Source organism: Amia ocellicauda, chromosome 10 (genome assembly GCF_036373705.1).
Source record: "Amia ocellicauda isolate fAmiCal2 chromosome 10, fAmiCal2.hap1, whole genome shotgun sequence".
NCBI lineage: Eukaryota > Metazoa > Chordata > Actinopteri > Amiiformes > Amiidae > Amia > Amia ocellicauda.
Genome location: NC_089859.1, coordinates 22381488 through 22397819, shown reverse-complemented (window position 1 = coordinate 22397819; position 16332 = coordinate 22381488). Strand labels below are relative to the sequence as shown.

The 16332-nt window shown below is 37.0% G+C and overlaps 1 protein-coding gene across 4 annotated transcripts in view; it reads left to right on the top strand.

The window, feature by feature from the left end:
- The window catches only part of crppa (CDP-L-ribitol pyrophosphorylase A), a 40423-nt gene that overhangs the window by 8677 nt on the left and 15414 nt on the right, over positions 1-16332 (top strand). Inside the window, exons 4-9 of one of the 4 annotated variants that reach the window (XR_010820184.1) lie at positions 2148-2252; positions 3602-3647; positions 7360-7454; positions 11448-11534; positions 11835-11927; positions 14258-14354. Coding sequence is in view for 3 of the 4 variants with exons in the window: in XM_066715545.1 (XP_066571642.1) it covers positions 2148-2252; positions 3602-3647; positions 7360-7454; positions 11448-11534; positions 11835-11927; positions 14223-14354 (558 nt within the window). In the remaining variant the exon portion in view is untranslated. Of the gene's footprint in view, positions 1-2147; positions 2253-3601; positions 3648-7359; positions 7455-11447; positions 11535-11834; positions 11928-14222; positions 14355-16332 lie in introns of all 4 variants that reach the window. The other 3 variants (XM_066715546.1, XM_066715545.1, XM_066715547.1) reach the window with 3 other exon arrangements.

Below are 16332 nucleotides of genomic sequence, written 5' to 3'. Positions count from 1 at the left end.
AAAATATTCTATACTTAACAACACTTGAGTCTTTCTTCTGTGCTCAATGGCTCTCTTATTAAAGGGGTGAAACTTCACGTTAAGAAGAGATTATAGTTTCACAGTGAAATGTTTTGTAGATTCTTTGGACATTTTTTAAGATCTGTTATACAGTTCTTGACAAGTTTAAAAGTCCAAAAATATATGGATGTCAGACAATTCTGTTGTTGTGTTTTACTATTAGCAAAGTACATCAATAGAAAGTTTGGATGATTGTTTTTGTAACATCAGTGTTTTGATGCATGTCTGTTAAAAAGCCTGACAGTGACAGTCAGTTCTTTCTAAGCTTGGCATCAGAAGTACCCTTTTAGATTGTTTAATACAAACATACATAATTAACATTTTTAATATCATGATATGATAGAGAAATATTTGGTTTGAATCGGTTGTGGTGGGGGGGCTGAGTGATAAATAATCATCAATAACTTTAAAACCATAATAGTTAAAACATTAGTTTCAACGGCACAAACCGGCACAAACGTAGCACAAACGAAAGAGGTATGTTTGGTTTGATTCTGTTGTTGTGGGGGGGCTGAGTGACGTCACTTGCCGAAAATAAATAAATGTTAATATCTTCAAAACCAAAGCAGCACAAACATTTATTTCAATGGCACAAACCAGCACAAACGTAGCACAAACGAATTATATGGAATTTATTGTTTGTGCTGTAAGTTGGGGGGCCAATTTCATGGAGCTGTTATATACACTCACCTAAAGGATTATTAGGAACACCATACTAATACTGTGTTTGACCCCCTTTCGCCTTCAGAACTGCCTTAATTCTACGTGGCATTGATTCAACAAGGTGCTGAAAGCATTCTTTAGAAATGTTGGCCCATATTGATAGGATAGCATCTTGCAGTTGATGGAGATTTGTGGGATGCACATCCAGGGCACGAAGCTCCCGTTCCACCACATCCCAAAGATGCTCTATTGGGTTGAGATCTGGTGACTGTGGGGGCCAGTTTAGTACAGTGAACTCATTGTCATGTTCAAGAAACCAATTTGAAATGATTGGACCTTTGTGACATGGTGCATTATCCTGCTGGAAGTAGCCATCAGAGGATGGGTACATGGTGGTCATAAAGGGATGGACATGGTCAGAAACAATGCTCAGGTAGGCCGTGGCATTTAAACGATGCCCAATTGGCACTAAGGGGCCTAAAGTGTGCCAAGAAAACATCCCCCACACCATTACACCACCACCAGCAGCCTGCACAGTGGTAACAAGGCATGATGGATCCATGTTCTCATTCTGTTTACGCCAAATTCTGACTCTACCATCTGAATGTCTCAACAGAAATCGAGACTCATCAGACCAGGCAACATTTTTCCAGTCTTCAACTGTCCAATTTTGGTGAGCTTGTGTAAATTGTAGCCTCTTTTTCCTATTTGTAGTGGAGATGAGTGGTACCCGGTGGGGTCTTCTGCTGTTGTAGCCCATCCGCCTCAAGGTTGTACGTGTTGTGGCTTCACAAATGCTTTGCTGCATACCTCGGTTGTAACGAGTGGTTATTTCAGTCAAAGTTGCTCTTCTATCAGCTTGAATCAGTCGGCCCATTCTCCTCTGACCTCTAGCATCAACAAGGCATTTTCGCCCACAGGACTGCCGCATACTGGATGTTTTTCCCTTTTCACACCATTCTTTGTAAACCCTAGAAATGGTTGTGCGTGAAAATCCCAGTAACTGAGCAGATTGTGAAATACTCAGACCGGCCCGTCTGGCACCAACAACCATGCCGCACTCAACATTGCTTAAATCACCTTTCTTTCCCATTCAGACATTCAGTTTGGAGTTCAGGGGATTGTCTTGACCAGGACCATACCCCTAAATGCATTGAAGCAACTGCCATGTGATTGGTTGGTTAGATAATTGCATTCATGAGAAATTGAACAGGTGTTCCTAATAATCCTTTAGGTGAGTGTATATAGGGCCCTGTATTTTATGCAACCTGCTTTCTTAGGCTACACTTCAGTCCTCCCACCACAAGGTGGCCACATACTCTGGTTAATAATGGTACTTTTTAATAATCTGCTGCTTAATCAACATTCCTATACACACTCAAAAATGGCTAATGATCTAACACAGCATTTGTGTTTGTTCACAGTGCACCGAGTATGACTTTGAGTTTGGGACAGAGTGTCTGCACCTCGTGCTCCAGTACTGCGGCACCAACGCCAAACTGGTTGAGGGACCCCCCACCCTGTGGAAGGTAAGGTTTGGTTTTTCAGTGCAGTTAATGTTAAGTTGTCCAAATTTTCATTTAACAAACTAACAATTACAATATTTCACAATCAATCAATCAATTAATAATGCCTACATACATGCGAGTGCAGAGGTTTCCCTTTAGAAATGCAGGTAATGCTATTTTGTCCAGATTGTATTAATGTATTTATTTATTTAAATAATTTACAAAGGTGCAATAAGTAGAAACACACAGTCACGCATCAGGGCTGAAATCTTGGCCTACCTCAGAGGCCCTAAGTAGATGTCTACCATCCCAAGGGAGTGAGCTGGATTCTGGAGGGGAATGTAAATAAATGTGAAACGATACTGCGACCAGATACGGTGGAGCTTTGACCATCTGTACCGCTATACTGGCAGTGTAGTAGAACACTACAGTTCAGCAGAGTACGGGACCCCACACGGGCTCCCCTGTCTACAATAAAGATTCAAAAGTGCCCCACCACAAACTGACACCACAACCTTTGGACACAAGCAGCGACACTCTGAAAATACACCCATTTTCCAAGAGCTGCCCATCGAAACACGAGGATGATCTTCGAACCGCCCCGACTGTGTGAAAATGAAAACCGAGGAACCCGTTCTGGGCCTTGAAGCAAGCACTGAACCGACACTGGGAAACATGGGAGAATGCCTGATATCATCTCTGATAAGCATCTCGCTGAGGATCTCATTACCAGCCTACATAAGCCTGGAGCTTCTTCACAGTGCTCTGGAAGCGGTTAAAAAATGAACACGGGGAAAAAAAAAAGAATAAATAAATACCAAAACAGTTCTGTGCCGTTTGCAGAATCTGATTGTCGTCTTGTACGGTGCACAGTGTTGACTTCAGTGGAAAACACAAAGTCTGGCTCTCATGTTTTGTTACCAGATTAAAGTAGTGTTTATTGCCTTGGGAATTGTTAGCTTTGTAATTGCTTATTTGCTATAGCAACCTTGTATACTGTGTATTTTATAAAGGATTAAAAAAAACAAGCATGCAATCATTGTTTGTATAATAAGACTGTTGCCATTTGCCTCATTATCATTAAAGTGTGACCCCCTGGAGATTATAAGCAAAGGTTGAAGACTACCTTAATACATAAATCTGTGTTTAAAACAGCTCACATATTTGAGTGTGATAAAGCATTATTTTCTGACTGCATTCTTCATATAAACAAATGCTGTGGACATGATTTTGGGGGATTGTGATCTCCTTTTTGCCCTCCATAGCAGAAGAATGAGTTGGGCATTTTGCCTGCAGTTTACCCACAGGGAATATTGGTCCCCTTGACTTGTGTGGCTTGTTTATCCTAATAAGGTTTGTCTGCCTTTCAGGTGACCTACATACGTGATCTGTTCGCAGCTGAATCAATAATTAAGGGTACGTGTCTGTGTTTATGATTGTCAGTTCATGTTGGGTGCAACTAATCCCGTCCTCAATGTGTCATTATATCATCTGTCAGTGTGTGATGATGTGTATTCTACATGTTGCAGACAGTGAAACTATTTTTCTGCTGGAGGAAAAAAAGTCTTTACACAAATACGAATGTTATTTATTGTGAGCTATTCATCGAATATGCTTGATTTGTATGTGTTTTAATGTCAATCATCTGTTATTTGTCGCACTTCTGTAAAGTCATATATTTCAGAGAGGAACTTTGGACAAAGAATAATAACAATAATACATTTTATTTATAGAGCACTTTTCATTTCATGCAGAAATCACAAGGCTCTGTACAACAGCAACCCTTTCTGTTAATAATAATAAAACAATTAAAAACTAGAACTAGAATTAAAATAGACAAAAACCACATCAACATTTTAACAAAAGGACAAAAGCACAGATACACAAGTCTAATAAAAAAAATGCAGTCAGTGTGAGGGTGCAGACGCTTGTGTTTCTGACCCCGACCAGCAAGACCTTTCACCACATGACTACATCTATATCCCCAGTTCTTCACTCACATAGGTATTAATATGAAATTACCTTTGTTATCTTTTGATCAGAATTTAACTGGATTCCTGGCGGTGCTGTTGACACAAGGCTCTGCATGAGAAAGCTTGATTTTATTTACTCTTTCATCAAATATGACATGGGTAGATAAAACACAAGATGACGTCAAGTGAAGAATTTTAAACCACTTCGAGAGTGAGGAGGATTCTGGCTCCATGTTCCCGTGGTGTCCTCTCAGCACGGCCCGTTTATTATTTTCCTTATGTAAACCAAGCTGAACAGTGTTAGTCTTGGCAGCGCGAGAGCGTGTTTACAGAGCGGGTGCCCGGGCACGCAGCGCAGGGCTGGGTGGGCTGACAACAGCATAACAGCCGCTCTTTGTTAGGCGAGATGACATCCCTCGAACTGTGCGCAGATCCACTCTCAGACTATCACCCTGCCAACTTTAAAAGCAGAAGAACCTGTTCATTAAAATCAGCACTGGATTCTCTGAGTGTTGAACATTAAATGAGCTCTTAAAGCACAAGTTGTTATTGGTGTCAAAGTAAATAGGAGCTACAACTGATTTGCTTTTACCTTTGTGTTTCTATTTTACATCAGGTATTTTACTCTGAGAGAGAGAGAACAGTTTGTTTTGTTTTGTGAGAAAAGTGTGGATTTCCAAATACACACTTCAATCCCCATAAAAATTAAGTAAAATCTGCAAATAAATGTGACGACCTCACTTTACCTGCTTCAAAAATAGACCAATATCTAATTTCGACGTATCTTATATGATTGATTGACTTTTAACTTTTTACCTGAACCATTTAATCATAAACCATAACAGAGCAACAATTCAATCCAACTAAATTACAGGATTATAATTAATATTTTAGCAAACAGCTGCCAATTACAATGGTTTAATCAAGTCTTCAATGCTGTTTGTATCAATATGCAGCTCCAGAAATCCTGCCTCCTAAATGCCTTCGTTTGTTGAATTTTCCGTTCCGTTAAATGATTTCAGATGTTCAGTGTATTGGGCTGACAGAGGGCTTGGGTTTTTCATTCTGTACAGTTTAAGTGCTTTAAGAGGAGAAAGACACGTTTAAGTACAACACTTAATAGAACAGTAATAGAACCAGGGACTATGGTTCTCAATATCAGGTATTTACAAAGCAAACCAAACAAAACAAAAATGCTCATCTCTCTCTGTACCTTGGGAGACCTTTGCTGTGAGATTAAACATCACTTTTTTATTGGTCTCGTAGCCACAGATGAAGGAAATGCAATAGACAACAAGCATTAAAAAAAAAATCAGGCAATAATTAATGTTCATTTTGGTTTTTATAAGTAAATATTGCTCCAGACTTATTGAAATGCTTAACAATTTTTTCTTTAAAATTAGTTTTGTATTCCCCTGTTGAAAACATAATTACCTTTGGCTGAACATTAAAGACGGGGAAATTAAAAGTGGTTTCTCTGGGAAGCTGTTGCCAATTTTAAACATACAGATAAAACCACAGTGAGAGACGCATCATTTGAGCACAGAACAGTATCTTCCCCCGATACCAAGAAATATTCATTTGATTTCAATAAATGGTAACATATTTTTAAAGAAAAAATACGAAACCAGGTGTATTTAAATAAACCCTTCAGTGTGAAACAATTCAGTGAATACTCAAGTAGTTCTATAGGATTTTCTTTTTATTCGAGTGCTAATATTATGTTTAGGGCTCAAAAGCATTTGCGTTTATTTAAGTGAGTGGCTATGCCTCGTTTACATTCAGACAAAACCGATTACAAGTTTCAACACCTTGTAATATTGAGTTGTTCCCCTGATTGTATTTAAGATGACCTCCTGAAATCCATCTAAACCCTGACAAATAAAATAAGGGCATCCATTGTATACCGATGCACTTCAGGTGAAGGAGTAACAAAAGAATGAAAGAATAAAGCACTGCATTACATTTATGGGTTCTGAGATTTTTTTTGCAGCAGATAAACAGGAATATATTAATATATAAAACACATCAACATTCCTCTCAAAGCAGCTTCCTTCAGTATGAAAACACCAAGGCAGTTAAATCAGGCCTGAATCGCATTTCTAAAACCTGTTGGTGTAAACCTAAGATAGGCAGATTGATTTGTGTAGTGCTGGAGTAACTAAACAAGTTTTACAACCATTGTATACAATTTTGTTTAACTCACATTGCAGAGCATTGAATTACATTTTTCAGTTATAGCAGAGCGCTGTTGGTGTCAGATACACTCTGTTAAAAGACACAGGACAAAGGTCAGTGGGACAGACAGACAAAATAGGTGTCCAATGTGTACTTTACATTAGAGGTTTCTCGTGCTTTTGATGACTAAACTGAATGTAACTTCTCCTAGTGATTTCAGGAAAGAAAAGTCCATGCAATGGATCTGCCTGTGCCTGGAGACAAAATGCTAAAACATGTTATGAACTGGAAATGAAGGCAGTTTTAAGTCTTAGTGCTCGCAAACAGATGTGTATTGTGTATAATGAGGTGGACGATTTGTAGATATCTATGCCATATGCTTATTATATCCTACTTACTGGTGCTGCCATCCCTCAAAGCACAAAGCAAATGGAAAATTAATCATCCGATTGTGATCTGATTCAAACTATATACAGTATTTGAATGCCCTTTCTACTCTTCATAAAGCATATGACACAAGTGCCACGGAAATACCGAAGGGCAATACACAGCCTTTGTGTTAGGGTTAACAATTGTGTGTATTTGGATATTTGGATAATTACGAAATGTCTTATTATATGTTTCTGTGTGTTTCTATGCAAATTGGATGATATTTTTAATATGACTTATGGTACTGTGGAATGTAGGACAGCTTTTTATTAGGCATGTTAATGCCATAAAGATCCCACAATTTCAATTTCCCATCGTTCTCTGTAATTTTATATAATTTGTATTTGTCTAAAAGCGAACTTACCTCGTTGCACTTTTCACCTTTGAGGTGATTAGGAATCCCAGCCAGAATGTTATCAGTCCCCTCGAAGGGGAATGTTTTTCTTCTTCTATTCATCAAATAGATATAATGTGCTTCTCAAATGAGGTTTAGCTTTAAAACAAAACAAAACACAGAAACATCTGAAGCTATTCATGTTCTCTTTCAGAAAATCTATCCCAGAGAGCCTGTGTTATCACAGGTGTCCACCAAGAGGCTGTCCATTTGACTCACTGCCTTCAGAAGACATTAGCACAAAGCATGGTATAGTATGGATACCTTCAATGATGAGTATTTATTTATTTGTTTTATTTTATTTTCCGATTAGGTCAGGGTGATTGTGTTTACCATTCCACATATTGTGATCAGTGTGCCTGATTTGGATGGCTACCCAGGAGACATCTGTGGCCTTTTTTTAAATATATTTATTTTCCAATTAAGTCTTCCTAACTCCATCAGGATTACTTCCTCTTGCCTTCTCTTGCATATTATTAGAGTTAGTAAAAGCCTGGAAGATGCGGCTATTTCATGCTCCAACACTAATGAGCTTCTTCTTAGATGGAAAAAAAATATTCAGAGTTCTCATTTATTCAGATTTTGGTTTTACTATTTTCTGTTTTTGAGAATGTAGTATATTTTTATGAAAAGTGTGCTGACTAGTATAATGCACGGACAGACACGACACTCATATAGATCTAAACACTGATATTTGGTGGCAGCAGATCCCTGTGCAACATGTTTAAAGAACGTCAGTTGAACATTTTTGTAACAGTGACTATTATAGATGCTAATGTCTTGCGGTGATCAGGTCTTCACATGGCACACAATGATTCGAACTCGTGCAAACTATTTTCCACACAGCAATATTCCATTGATCTTTATTGGCACATCCTCTAAATGTTAACATATGTAATTTAATGATGTTAATCAACTTTGACATATCGGCAACTCCATCCCTGGCTTTTTGGGCAGAACCCGGTCCAGGAAACCAAACAATAGACACCTTTGAAAAGCATGACCCAGGTCAGAAAAGCAGGACGTTCTTGTTCCCTTGGAGGACATAGTTATTAATTTTTACGGACCACCTTGGGACCTGTAACCCACAACTGTATTTGCCGAGCTTGTGTGTGTGAGAAATCTTCTAAGCTGCACCAGTTACACTCCAGAAAAATCACAAGCTCATTTCAATGTTTTGTGTTGCAATGCTTTTGAAAAATGGTCAACCTTTTTCTCATTTAAATGCCAGTTTTTGTTAAATGAATTAAGACTTCTTGTATTTAAATGCTGACATTTTCTTTACTGTATGTTCACATTTTAAAACAATGCGTACCTTTTATAGATGCACAGCATAACTTGCATCGAACTCTGAGTCTTATCCAGAAATGAAGAGTGGTTCGTTTGGAATAATTTTCTGTAGTTTGGGGTTAATTGACCTTAAATCCAGAAGTGATTAAGTCGGGTGACCGAAGTGTTTTTCCGGCTTTGAACCGAAGGAACGCTAAAATGCAGAGTTTTTCCACTATCTTAGTTTTTGCTTGAATCACTTGACCTAATTATATCTGTTTTGGATAGTGAGTTATTTATCTCTCTTTCCTGGGGAAACGTTTTCTGTGATAGGGGTAATTTATTTCTGGTGCTCCACCCTCTCCCTCCAAGAATGTTATAATGTTAATATAAGGCAGCACTTTTATTTTTATTTTTTATACAGGGTAGGATTAAAGCTAACACGTATATGTCCCCGCCCTGTCCCACAAAAATGGTCTGCTTCAATACAAGATAAATGAATTTTGGATTATGCTGTATGCATCAGGGTTGGGGTCAATTCCACTAATTCAATTCCAATTCAATTCTTTATCCCTTTAAATTCCATCAAATCAGTTCATTATCCAAAACACTTTCCTAAATTCCTTTTCAATTCAATTAATCTCAATTCCAAATACGGATCAATTCTGCAAACTCAATTCCAATTCGATATTTATCCCACACCAATTCCTTAATCCTTAATGGTTTCCTTCTTTGTTACCATCACTTAAGTTGTCAAAGTGATCAAACACCAGAGGCTTCTCTGACATTGTGAAAGTGTTTGTCCAAATTGGTAGGCAGTGGGTCCTCAACCAGTTCAGGTTCAATCACAAAATCAGGGTTCTCAGTAACAGTCCAAATCAAAAACGCAAGCAATCCTTAAAAAAATTATATGTTAACACAGTCAAAACCACCACAATCCTTCTACCCAACAAACAAGGAGAGCGAGGTAGGTCCTTATATAGTACGTTTTAGAACAGTGGGTAATTGCAAGTAATTGAGATGGTTCTTGTGAAATATCCTTCCCAACAAGAGGGCAGGACTAGGACACTGTCTTGTATGAGTGTCTATTAGGTGGATGAGGAGCTCATTGGCTGAGTTTCAGATAATAGAAATTCCTCATTTGCTAGGAGGCCAGGAATAATTGACCTGCTGCTGCTGAGAAGCATTTGCCTGTAATTTTAATAATAAAACATTGTCTTGTAGACATTGTATTGTCTAAATAATTGAAAAATGTGATGAAAACACAATTATTACATAATAAAATAGTTTAAGAACAGATAATACATCATTATAGAGGAATCATAATGGATTAAAAAGGGTAAAATGGTAAAATGATTAAAACAAGGCACATGAAAAGCATTTCCAAATTCTGAAGTATGAGATATTGACAATTACAAATTCAATTCCAGCTTAAAATGTCTAAATTCCAATTCAATTCCAATTCCAAAGACTGAAACATTCACATTTCCAATTCAATTCCAATTAGAAGAATCACAATCCAATTCATGAATTTGAATTACAAGAATCATTAAGAATTCAAATTGGAATTGATCAATTCAAAAAAGTATAAGATTTGAGTTGGAATTAGCCCATTAATTTCAATTTAAATTAAATTGACCCCAACTCTGGTATGCATATGAAGGACAATGCAGAAACCCTTGTGGGACAATCCATTGGTATAGACAAAAAAATAAATATAATGACAATGTCTTAATTAAGCAGTAGAAACAATAGACGACTGAGAAATCTAACAAACGAGGCAAATGTCTTTTCACACTAAAGTGTAAATGACAACTGTCCTCTGTCCGGATTTGTAGACGAGACTTTTGCGAGCATTCTGTGCACGGGAGACAGGGGTTATTCCATAGGATGGTTTTGAATGCAATTTCATCGAACTTTGATGTTTTAAGTTCTAATTCAGACACTAATTTGGGTCGTAAGGTGACCCAGACCTCTCTTTGCTATGTGTGCTCTGCCCAGCTGGTTTTAAAGAAACATCTACAGGTTTTGTTTTTGTTTTCTTTGTCAATTCCCCACACAACCTGCATTAAATTATGCCAGAAGATACAATCTCATGTATCTACATTTTTTGTGCTTAAATGGATTTTTACTGAAACCCATATGCTGTTATCTTTCTAAAATAATTCAAGATTTCCATGTGTTTTGTATTAAAATACCATATTTTAAATCCACTTTGTTTTGGTTGTAGTTGCTTAAGTTTGTTTGTAGGCCAAACTCTCTGACCCTGCAAGAGATTTTTTTTTTTAAGGGAGTTTGCTGTTTTGTTTCTTACTAATTCCCAAATAACTTCCAGTACATAAGCATTACAGGAGAATAGAAGAGTGCTATTATGATATTTGAATGTCATTTTACCAGTTATTTCCCATCCTACATCTCAACATACGTTTATAAGGCAAATACTGTACTATCCATGTCCTCTGTTTATTTCATGAGTTAAGCAATACAACAGAAATGCAGAGATGTGCTCTAAAATTGAAAGAAAGGGCCTGTTTTCCTCCATCTACAGGGTTACTTTAAAGTTATCTCATGCATTCCTTTGCATATGATTCCCAAACCCACACATATGTTAACGGTATTGAGTGTGTACTGTTATACACGGGGGATCGTGATGAAGACATTGACAGAGTTCACAGATTTTGCAACTGCAGTGCAGGCTTGGAGGAAATCTCTGTCCCCGGACCTCCCTCAGGCAAACTGCTGCATCTGACAGATGTGTGCTCACCTGCAGAGGAGACGTTGGACGTGGCGGTCCATGTGTGAGTCCGGCCTGTCACATGTGCTGGGAATAGGTTGAATGTGGTTACCTAATGTGTTTGGCTTATGCAGTAGGATAATACTCCTATAATGCACTGAATTCATATTTTGTTTTCTGCATATTAATTTATTCCTATTCAAATAATAAATTGTAGTTTTTCTCTTCTCTTCATGAAGCAGGTAGACACTGTATCGACGTGGCATGGAAGCGATGGATCCTCTCCCAGTACAGTGCTGGAGAACTACAATCTCATATATATATCTGTAAGTTTACAACAGTTTTTTGGACACGAAAATATGTACCGATCTATTGTTTATGATGCATTAAGACTGCACAATTATTTATGATGGCAAAGGCTTGTATTGAACCATCCAAAATAGGGACCATTATAATAACCCAAGCAAATAAAGCACTTAAAAGTCCTGAAAAAAACAAAGCATTGTGAGACTGAGAGATTTATTTTGCTTGCTAAAGTGTACAACCATTTCATGCACAAACAAAATCTGTCAAATATCAGCCATTTCTCTCCATTTATTCAAAACATTTTTGTTTCCTCCTCACAGGTAAATAGCTCTTCCTTTCATGAAATAAATAAATTAGTGGAAACTATCGGAAATACAGCTCTGCCCGTGCTCTATCCAGTGGTTCTTATCATGGTAAGTAGATGCTCTGGTCGAAAGACATTTCCAGCTACTGGAGAATGTGAATAAAAAATCACTCAGCTGAACCAAAGATTCGCTGGTGTGATGCAGCAAACATAGGATACATAAAGCGTAATACTAACAGTAATTTTACAGAATTATTCAAATGCCTGGATACCGCTGATACCAATCCTTCATGCAGTGTGGTCTGTGGTCTGATTTCAAATATATCCTTCAGCAGAAAGATATACCTTCAGAAAAGTACATTTTGGTAATCAGTCGATAACAAATTACAGCAAAATAAGCAATAGTACAGTGCATTACATATGAGATTTGTTAATCAAAAACATGTTGAGCAAATTAAAAGCAGTCCTGTGGAAGTGTGTGAAGTGTAATTTAGGTCCATACATGTCATTTCATGACTTCCCAATCTTTAAGTCGAGGCCAAGAATGCATGCTTTGCTTTGTGTTACATCTTGTGTGAGATATGTTGGTTTAGGAATATATTAGAAAGCCAGTAAAGCCCAAGGAATGCTGTGAAGTTTGATTTTTCTTCTTATCAAAACAGAACATACTTGCCTACTTACCTACAGTCTGCTGTGTGCCTTGCCTTCCTTTCCCACACGTTATGTTTACACCTTAATGTACATCTTCATAAATAGGCAACATCTGGCACAATACTGTTTTTGAACAGGAATATAAGTTTCTTCTTAAAAATTAAACTCTCATACCCCAGATTTGTGACTGAAGATTCCTTCCACTTTGCTTCTGAGCCTTTAAAATCTCCAGTTTACACCTGACAATATATATTTAAGTGTTGTTTTTGCCACCAAAATCAGAACGCTACCTTCCTGTTTCGGTCTAATCATGGCTCTTATTAAAACAGTGAAAACATTGTTTCCACATACACTCTCAAAGGATCCCACATATATACATAACAAAAAGACAAAAGCGATCGTGTTGTGTAGACCACTTTATTTTCTTATTAATGTACAAGTGACTTTTTCACCCTGCAAGAGTATTATTACCAAAACAAAGCACACAAAAGACCCGCAAGCATTAGGCTTTTGGTACATTTCCAGAATACCTCCCTCGAAATAACTACAATTCAGTCAGTTAAAATGTCATGCAGTATACATTGATTATGCTTATGTTGCACTTTGCTGAAGATCGTGCTTGCACTTTAATTAACTTTTTAAAACACTGCAAAAATGCACATCCTGCCTATAGACTTTGAGTTGGGTTTGACTTTCTGCCATATTTGAGTGAAAGCATGTGTGCTGCCTCCGAATACATTTTTAAAAGTACTGCAACAGTCAGAACCCAGAAAATGCCTAATTTTATTAAACAATAATTCAGTTTTCAACTAGCCTACATAATTTTACGGTAACTCACGGCAGAAAAGCACACCCACATAAACAGGAAGAGGGTCAGGACGTTTTCAGTAAATGAAGGATATTAGGCAGTAGCCTGATTATATGGGTATCAACAACAATTGTAAAGCCACAGGACATGAAACTTGAGTATATTTATTCCTCAGGTTAGAAAGGGTGCCTGAAACAAAGCAAAGGGGGTGTTTATAATATGGCCTCCTTGTCATAATATTGGCTGAAGACTAATCATCATGAGATGATTAAGTTGTGGAGAAATCTTTTAACCTCAACTATAACAATATTTGTCTGTATGTGCTTGAGGAAAATGTACCTAAAATACTTCCCATTTATATATAGTTCATGTACATTAATTTCTGTTCAGTTCTTGGAAGACAACAACTTGGGCAAAAAGTGCAAACCTGAGAGGATAAACCTTTTCCTGACTAATGACAAAATATCATCAGACACCAGTACGACTAGTTATCTAACGGAGAGTTATTGTAACTGTCTGTGCTGTAAAGGGTTCACAAATCATATCCCTGCTATAGGGGATCCTCAACCGACAGGAAAGGAAAAGGTCAAACTTACAAGAGCTGATGTATATACATGTGGGCAAATTCGCCTGAGTAAACAAGTGGTGTGGACAGATACATGGATGAAAATTTACAAGCAGGATTATCGCAAAGACACAACTGATCTTATCTCACACTCTTGCTAGTCATTGACTTTGACAATCAAAACATAACAGGAACAGATTTAACATCCACAGCCCCCTGACAACCATCTAATACAAATAAGGTGCTCTGTTTTAAATGATCATATGAGATTTGAACAATGTGGTTTAATTGGCTTTCATTTTGTAATCCTCAAGTGTTTTTTTTGTTTTGTTTTTTCCTATTGCAAAAATGTCTAATTGGTTGCTTTTATGTTTCCATAGATGCATTTGAGCTTGTCTGAATGTATGTCTTTCAGCAAGACCTGGGATGAGCTGAGCGCCATCAAGAAACTTGCAAAAGAAGTGAAAGAGAGAAATATTTTAGTTTATGGACTGCTGCTTAATTACACTAAGGTATGCATTTCTCTTTATACGCACAAGTTGCAGAGTCCTTGAAAACACTTAGTTATATTAATAGTGCTTAGGAATGTCCTTTTGTAGACTCAAAGACACAACAAAGAGAAAACATTTACCTCCTCTATCTGAGGTCTTGTCTACTCTTGCAGCTGTACTGGAGGCAATGCTCGTACTCTCTTTTGTACGCTTGGAAAAAAAAATCTATTGAAATCACTACTGTTCAGTCACTCCTGTTGGGATAATTATTCCCTATAATTATGAATAATTCCATGTTTTCGAGTCATAAGGTCTAAGCGGGGTTTAAAAATGCTTTACAACCACTTATGATTTATCATGGTGCACATTTTTTTAGACCACCAGAAGGATGTTACAGCGTGTGCATGTGCAGACAGACAGACAGCTGCAGTCAGAAGTATTTACACTTTGTTTGAAACTTCGGTGATTAGTTTCATAAATACTGTTAATTAAGCTATAGATATTTAGCAATGATATATTTCCACAGTTTGTAGACACTGATTCAGCGAAGAGAAATAGAAGAAAGAGAAAAGAATTGCAGTTGATTGAACTGACTTTAGACAGGGGGTTGTGTATCCTTTTGTAATGCCACTGTATTGATTTCTAGTGGTTGCATATATATGTATATAAATATATGTGTATGCTTTTTATTTTAATTATGTAACAAGATTTATGGAACATGTAAGTGCAGAACATAGTTTTATAAGCATTTTTGTGGTATTCCTTTGTGGTTCAACACTCCCAATTAGAAATAAACAGAGTCAGTGCAGAGTAAATTGTGTAGCCTTTAAAGGCTTTTACTGTCTGCTGTTTACCACATTAATGAGGATTTCAAACCATGCTTTGACTTAATTTTCAATTCAAAGCTCAGCAGTAATGACTTAAAAGCTTGGGACCCCTCAAATGAATTAACATTTATGCTTTAAAAATAAAAAAAATCTATGCGTCAAAAGTATCTAAAAATTATTTTAATGTTGAATTTCCTCCATATATAAGCGAACATTTTGTAGTATCGTATGTTTTTTTAGGTTCATAGTTTCATGCAATTACCCTTTTGTGGGTTATATTCTAACCTTTATTTCTCCACCTGTATTTCTTCATAGCAATGCATGGTGGTCATTTATATTGCATAGAGAAAAGTGTCAGATTTTTGCTTTTTACTAAGCTATTGGATTACAGTTTGATTACACAACATGTGAAAATGCATTTAGTTACAATGCGTAGCCAGGAATCTTACAATAACAAACCCTTTATTATTCCTCGGAAACACCCACGTCTAATATTTCACTCTAAATTGGGATGTTTGAAGTAAAAAATATAAATTATATGTATATTTATCGGCTAATCCATCACGTGTGCTTCGCCTGCATCATACTTGAGGTTTTATCGAAACCTGTTTGTTCCAGAATGCACATACAAGATGTCCAATTAAAATATTGTTTGATTTGTTTATTGGTTTAATGGTAACAGATCAATTTTCTCTACATGCTCATTGAACATTAGGAATGCACGGGTCCTCAACTAAAAATGAAACCTTACTTGGAATAAAAGCTCTCCGTGAAGCACCTAAGCATCTAGTCAAGAAACCATTCGAGCAAAGAAAAGAAAATTCAAATTGTAGCAGAAATAAGTTACTGAAACAGTATGTAAATTATCCAGTCTACTGCATGTGTTCTTGATCCGCGTTGAGAACATGGTACGTGTAACGATTTACTTTCAATAAGTATTATTTTGTAGGTATATACTTGGTTTAATCTCTCACGTCTACCCTTATGAAGAAGAATCCCTTTATACTTTCAGTGCCAGGGTTTGATGATGGTGCAGGACATGTGTTAAAACAGTGTTGTGACAATATACAGAGCATTAAACCACAATCAGAGCTGAAGACTGCGTGTAAATACAGACTCTGTATCTCTTTCTTATTCTTCACAACATGGGCTTATCCTTTCTCAGCTTCTCT